At 47.3% G+C, this 7500-nt stretch overlaps 1 protein-coding gene across 1 annotated transcript in view; it reads right to left on the bottom strand.

Annotated features, from left to right (window-relative positions):
• The window catches only part of ptprq (protein tyrosine phosphatase receptor type Q), a gene marked incomplete at both ends in the record, with an annotated part of 82993 nt that overhangs the window by 22694 nt on the left and 52799 nt on the right, over positions 1-7500 (bottom strand). Inside the window, 7 exons of the mRNA XM_080847635.1 lie at positions 48-189; positions 396-547; positions 1724-1999; positions 2212-2404; positions 2919-3037; positions 4927-5054; positions 6446-6578. Coding sequence (XP_080703761.1) covers positions 48-189; positions 396-547; positions 1724-1999; positions 2212-2404; positions 2919-3037; positions 4927-5054; positions 6446-6578 — 1143 coding nt within the window. The remainder of the gene's footprint in view (positions 1-47; positions 190-395; positions 548-1723; positions 2000-2211; positions 2405-2918; positions 3038-4926; positions 5055-6445; positions 6579-7500) is intronic.

Here is a 7500-nt window from a genome sequence, read left to right as displayed (position 1 = left end):
GTGTGTGTGTGTGTGTGTGTGTGTGTGTGTGTGTGTGTGTGAGTTACCTGACTCATTGGTAGTGAATATAACAGGCTGGCTGTACTCGTCTCCATGGCCTGCTCTGGTGTAGGTACACACACTGATCTCGTACATCCTGTGAGGCCGGAACCCTGTCAGCTCAGCCTGTGTGGCTGCACCTGTGGAATTCTGGGAAACAGGAAGAACATTATAAAACACCACCACATGTGAGTACGTTCATTCATCTCATTAAGGGTTTGGAGTTACAGCAACTGGAGAAAAGAAACACAAGCTCACATCACCCTGTATCCATGGAATTAAGGAACTGACTGATGAATGATCTAGGGTGTTGTTAGAACACACACAAACACACACACACTCCTGTGTGAGCGTACCTGGTAGGTGAGAGTGTGTGTGTTGAGGTCCAGTATCCTGAAGCCGTAATGCTGCACCTGTCCATTGGGCTCCAGACTGGGCTCCCAGCGCAGCACCACGGAGTCAGACGTGTGGTTAAAGATCTCGAGGGACAGGGGCGGGGACATGGGACCTGACGAGGGACAGACGTGTGGTTAAAGATCTCCAGAGACAGAGGAGGGGACATGGGACCTGACAGGGGACAGACGTGTGGTTAAAGATCTCCAGAGACAGAGGAGGGGACATGGGACCTGACAGGGGACAGACGTGTGGTTAAAGATCTCCAGAGACAGAGGAGGGGACATGGGACCTGACAGGGGACAGACGTGTGGTTAAAGATCTCCAGAGACAGAGGAGGGGACATGGGACCTGACGGAGGACAGACGGAGGACAGACGTGTGGTTAAAGATCTCCAGAGACAGACAGAGGAGGGGACATGGGACCTGACGGGGGACAGACGTGTGGTTAAAGATCTCCAGAGACAGAGGAGGGGACATGGGACCTGACGGAGGACACACGGGGGACAGACGTCACACAGAGACAGATGTCCCACAGAGTCAGACGTGTGGTTAAAGATCTCGAGGGACAGGGGCGGGGACATGGGACCTGACGAGGGACAGACGGGGGACAGACGTGTGGTTAAAGATCTCGAGGGACAGAGGCGGGGACATGGGACCTGACGAGGGACAGACGTGTGGTTAAAGATCTCTAGAGACAGAGGCGGGGACATGGGACCTGACGGAGGACAGACGTGTGGTTAAAGATCTCCAGAGACAGAGGAGGGGACATGGGACCTGACGAGGGACAGACGGGGGACAGACGTGTGGTTAAAGATCTCTAGAGACAGGGGCGGGGACATGGGACCTGACGTCACACAGACACAGACGTCACACAGAGACAGACGTCACACAGAGACAGACATCACACAGAGACAGACGTGTACTTAAAGATCTCGAGGGACAGGGGCGGGGACATGGGACCTGATGGGGGACAGGCAGGGGACAGACATGTGGTTAAATGTCTCGAGGGACAGGGGCTAGATTTCCATCCAATCAGACCACCAAGAGACATGGTGAAAACTAAACGTTTAGGCTGATAGCACACACACACACACACACACAAACATGTTCAGAAGTGAGGTGAAAGGTGAAGGGGCGGGGCTCACCTGCTTCGTCCGTGTGCAGGTCCAGCAGGAGGGTGGGGCCCATGCCCTCACACACACACACACACACTCACACTCACACTCACACACACACACACACACACACACACACACATGTTCAGAAGGAGGTGAAGGGGGCGGGCTCACCTGCTTCGTCCGTGTGCAGGTCAAGCAGGAGGGAGGGGCCCATGCCCTTGCGGTTCACGGCGGCGATGGACAGGTTGTAGGGTGTGTACGGCGTGAGGTGTGTGAGCGTGAGGTGTGTGTGGGGTGTGTAGGTGGAGTTGTACAGCCCCGTGCTCTGCAGGACGGCCACGTACTCCAGGATCTCCCCGTTGGGCTCCGCGGGAGCAGACCACTGGACCAAGATGGAGGAGGAGGACAGGTTCCTGCTGGCCGCCGGGAGAGGGGGGGAACTGGGCACTACACACACACACACACATACAGACACACACACAGACACACACACACACAAATATAGAAGGCAAAACCTGAAAGTCAGCATGCATGGTCTTCTTAACTTTTATTACCAACTGCTTTGCTGAATTAGTATGAAGTTGTTTGTGCGTGTGTGTGTGTGTATATGTGTGTGTGTGTGTGTGTGTGTGTGTGTGCGTGTGTGCATGTGTCCATACCATCTTCATCCGTCCTGACAGATAGCATGCTGGTGTGGTTGAGGGCGGGGCCAGCCTTGGTTGCCGGGGTAACCTTCAGGACGTAGGGGAAGTACTTGCGCAGCTTGGTGAAGAGGTAGACGGTGTCGGTGGTCGTCTTGGTGACGGTGCGGTTGGAGGTGCGGTTGGCGGAGGCGTGGGTTGTGCCGGCCTCCTGCAATTTGGAATTTATTTATTTACAGTGCACAATAAAACATTAAAAACATGAATTAATTAACATAAATCATGAGAAAATGCATTATGCCAGGTTCTAGGCGACAGTGGTCCAGGAGGTAGAGAAGTCGTTTAGTAATCAGAAGGTTGCTAGTTTGATTCCCTGTCGAAGTGTCCTTGAGCAAGACACTGAACCCCTAATTGCTCCTGATGTGCAGTGTGGCATCAGTGTATACATCCTTGTAAGTCGCTTTGGATAAAAGTGTCTGCTAAATGACTTAATGTAAATGTAAATGTTCTAGCATATTGCTATTTTCCACCTGTAGGCAGGTTGATGGGATGGTACAGAGAGTAGAGAGTGTGTGTGCTTGAGATAGAGAGAGAGAGAGAGTGTGTGTGTGTGTGTGTGTGTGTGTGTGTGTGTATTAGTGCGTGTGTGTGTGTGTGTGTGTGTGTGCGTGCGTGCGTGCGTGCGCGTGTGTGTGTGTAATGGTACATAAAAACATCATAATCACCAGCAGGCTGAGTGTGTAGAAGACGCGGCCGTTGGGCTCCAGGGGTGGGTCCCAGCTCACGATGACGGCCGTGGAGCTGAAGATCTGAGACGACAGGTTGTGGACCGGACCACTGGGCACTGTGGAGAGGGGGGGTGGAGTTAACACTGGACTCAACCAACACTCAAGTAGCGGGGGGGGGAGACTCTGAAGAACAGGGAACACACTGATATCACTGATTAACTAACATCTCTGACGTGTGATCAGGTGTACACACACACACACACATTCACTCTCTCTCAACACACTCAATGAATCAGTCGCCACTACATAAAGTTATAAGTTATGAAAAGCTATATTGCACAAGAATGATGACACATAGCACATACATAGTTTCCTGTTCTTGAGTGTGTCAATGGCATTCCTGCACATGACTTCTGTTCATAATATATATATACATACATACAGGCATATATATATTATATTATATTATGTATACACATATAGGCATATAATACATCAGGAAGCACATCACAGCAGGACGCATTGGTGAAACATCATCTCTACACCACAGCAGAATCAAAACACACCAGGATAGGGCAGCAGGACAACACAGCATTATAACAATGGGAGGGGCATTACAACAAGGGGAGGGGCATAACAACAAGGGGAGGGGCATTATAACAAAGGGAGGGGCATTATAACGAGGGGAGGGGCATTAGTAGATACTTCAGACTTATTCATTCATACACAAATACCACATGAGTAATCCCCCCTCAACTCCAGTGGTACACATGTGCATTTGTCCAAGTCCAGCTCAAGGTGTTTTGAATCAACCTGCAAAATGACCTTCTGGAAGAAGACTCAAGAGAGAGAGAGAGAGAAAGAGTGTGTGTATCTGTGTGTGTGTGTGAGAGAGAGAGTGTTTGTGTGTTTGAGAGAGAGAGCGAGAGAGTGTGTGTGCTTGAAATAGAGAGAGAGAGAGAGAGAGTGTGTGTGTGTATGGGTGTGTGTGTGTGTGTGTGTGTGTGTGTGGTTGTGCAGGACAGTAATGTGTCATGAGGCGCTTTCTGAGCACAGTAAGGACAGGGGCATTAGGACGACGCGAAGCAGGATTGATTGGGCTTCCCTGTAATAGTCTTACAAGCACACACACACACACACACACACACACACACACACACACACACACACACACACACACACACACACACACACACACACACACACACACACACACACACACACACACAGAGAAAGAGAGGTTATATTATTATCATCTGTAATAATATAATGACACCTGGTGACTCTGAGGGGTTTTCTCAGTCATAGGAGTGTCTGCACCATTTTTCTCAAAATCACACTAAAACTCAAGACCTACCTTTAAACACAACATATGAATGAGAATAGGAATAGTGCTTCATTACAACAACACCAATAACAACAGGATGCATTAACGTCCAGAGGACTAGACTACAATGACACATTCTAATCTCTACCCGTCTATTTCAGAGATAAATATAACTTTTAAATATATAATGATAAAGTTTAGCTAAACTCTCAGCATCATTTGCAAAAGGAAACACAAACAAGGACTGCCAGCCTAACTCCCAGGGACACACACACACATTTATACACACACACACACACACACACACACAAACACACACACACACATATTTATACACACACACACACACATTTATACACACACACACAAACACACACACACACACACACACACTTACACACACACACACACAAACACACACACACACATATTTATACACACACACACACACATTTATACACACACACACACACACACTCACACCCACAGCCGCTGGGAATAAGACTGAAACACTCCGACCGTCTCCTTTGACAGAGATGCAGAGAGTGTGTGTGACGTCTAGAGTGTGTGGCGTCTAGAGTGTGTGTTTTAGTGTGATTTTCAGGATCTCAAAGGAGGGCGGGAAAAACAGTGCAGACACAGAGCCACTCCCCCTCGCCGGTCGCCATGGTTACTAACCGTCCTCCAGGGTGGAGACGTTGAGTGGCGGGCTGGCCACGCCCCCGTCCCCAGCCGCCGTGCTGGAGGTCATCCACACGCTGAAGGTCACGCCCCCAGACACGCCCACCACACGCCACCAGAACACGCTAGAGGGCACACGCTAGAGAGAGAGAGAGAGAGAGAGAGAGAGAGAGAGAGAGAGAGAGAGAGAGAGAAGTTAATTAGTTAATTAGAGAGATTAGTTAATTAGAGGGAGAGAGCGAGAGAAAGGGTGAAGTTAGATCTGCACTTACTAGACCAGTGCTATCTTTCCTCTTTGACCTGACTCACTCACGAGTTGCTTTCGTGTAGATATGGTCGATTCTGACTGCACATGTCACTACGGTTGCGTGCTATAAGGAGCTGGCGGGGCGTTTATTTATGCAAATCCAGGTGCACGAGAACACGCTTTCAATTTAAAAAACCTCTTCCAGGGAGCACAGCTCAGAACACTTCTGCTGCGTAGGAACACATTTTCAGGCGTTCATGAATCTGGCGGATATGTTTTCCTTACGTTGGTTTGCTAAAGTCCGTAAGAAACATTTCAGAAGTAACTTAGAGAATGAGGCCCATTGTATTGTAGCCATTTAAGACATTTTTGTCCTAATATGAAGTTTACATTTGCCCTGTGTGTGTGTGTGTGTGTGTGTGTGTGTGTGTGTGTGTGTGTGTGTGTGTGTGTGTGTGTGTGTGTGTGTGTGTGTCTGTGTGTGTGTGTGTGTGTGTGTGTGTGTGTGTGTGTGTGTGTCTGTGTGTGTGTGTGTGTGTGTGTGTGTGTGTCTGTGTGTGTGTGTGTGTGTGACTGACCTGTGTGTATAGTGTGTCGTTGTTGCTGTAGAAGAGTGTGTGTGTGTGTGTGTGTGTGTGTGTGTGTGTGTGACTGACCTGTGTGTAAAGCGTGTCGTTGTTGCTGTAGTAGAGTGTGTGTGTGTGTGTGTGTGTGTGTGTGTGACTGACCTGTGTGTAAAGCGTGTCGTTGTTGCTGTAGAAGAGTGTGTGTGTGTGTGTGTGTGTGTGTGTGTGTGTGTGTGTGTGTGTGTGTGTGTGTGTGACTGACCTGTGTGTATAGTGTGTTGTTGTTGCTGTAGTAGAGTGTGTGTGTGTGTGTGTGTGTGTGTGTGTGTGTGTGTGTGTGTGTGTGTGTGTGACTGACCTGTGTGTAAAGTGTGTCGTTGTTGCTGTAGTAGAGTGTGTGTGTGTGTGTGTGTGTGTGTGTGTGTGTGTGTGTGTGTGTGTGTGTGTGACTGACCTGTGTGTAAAGTGTGTTGTTGTTGCTGTAGTAGAGTGTCTGTGTGTGTGTGTGTGTGTGTGTGTGTGTGTGTGTGTGTGTGTGTGTGTGTGTGTGTGTCTGACCTGTGTGTAAAGTGTGTTGTTGTTGCTGTAGTAGAGTGTGTGTGTGTGTGTGTGTGTGTGTGTGTGTGTGTGTGTGTGTGTGTGTGTGTGTGTGTGTGTGTGTGTGTGTGTGTGTGTGTGTGTGTGACTGACCTGTGTGTAAAGTGTGTTGTTGTTGCTATAGTAGAGTGTATAGTGCTGTAAGATGCCGTTGGGTTCGGTGGGCGGCGACCAGCTGAGGTTGAAGGAGGAGTGTGTGACATCACTGATGGTGACATTCTGTGGGGGGTCAGAGGGCACTGAGGGAGAAACACACACACAGCAGCATTCAGTATATGGGCCATTCTACCGAATTGGTGCAAAGTCAAGTCGGAAATATTTTGATTTTTTTTATGTTTTATTCCCAAAACTTTGTCCGTATGTATATTGTACCATATCTAAAGTACACTTATCTAGTAAAAGAACAGTCAATTTTTATATTGTATTTTCAGAATGTGTTGGAATGTTTTTCCTCTTCCAAAAATTGTCACTACCGAAACATCACATTTACTATAGTAAAAAAGTATTATTATTGACCTGTTCAGATTGTGTTTCCTTCCCTTCTCTGAAGAGTATTTTTACAAATATTTCTTGAAGGTTTTCACAATGAAATCCATGAAAATGAATTTTTTACCAAATTTTCAAGTTCAATTTATACAATTCATCAAAATCTAAGTGCAATATTTCTTTGTAAAATGCAAAATACTGATCATATTGATTCCAGAGTTGTTCATTGATGAAATTGAACATACATTAATCCAATCAGTATCATAACATTTTAGTTGATTACTCAATATACTTAATTTTTTACAAAACATCCTGTGTTTCGGTAGTGCTGCACTGTTTCGGTAGTGACATCCAGTGTTTCGGTAGTGACTGCACTGTTGGATGGATGTTCATTTCTCTCCCAAAATCTTCCAAAAGGTGCTCTGGGCCGCCCTTTAGTCCACACAACACATTTATTTAAAAATTATGGGATTGAACTACTTACCATTTCATTTTGTCACTACTGCAATCATCAGGTCACTACCATATGTTTCGGTAGTGACTGTTTCGGTAGTGACAATTCTAGCTAACTTTAAGCATAAATAAATAATTCTAACAAGCACACGGCATGCAAACACATCTTTGAAGAGGTGAACACACATACAAACATAAGATTTTCCATGAAACCCCAAAAGG

The sequence above is a fragment of the Sprattus sprattus genome (genome assembly GCF_963457725.1).
Source record: "Sprattus sprattus genome assembly, chromosome: 11".
Classification (NCBI taxonomy): Eukaryota; Metazoa; Chordata; class Actinopteri; order Clupeiformes; family Clupeidae; genus Sprattus; species Sprattus sprattus.
This window is presented reverse-complemented; position numbering and strand designations above follow the sequence as displayed.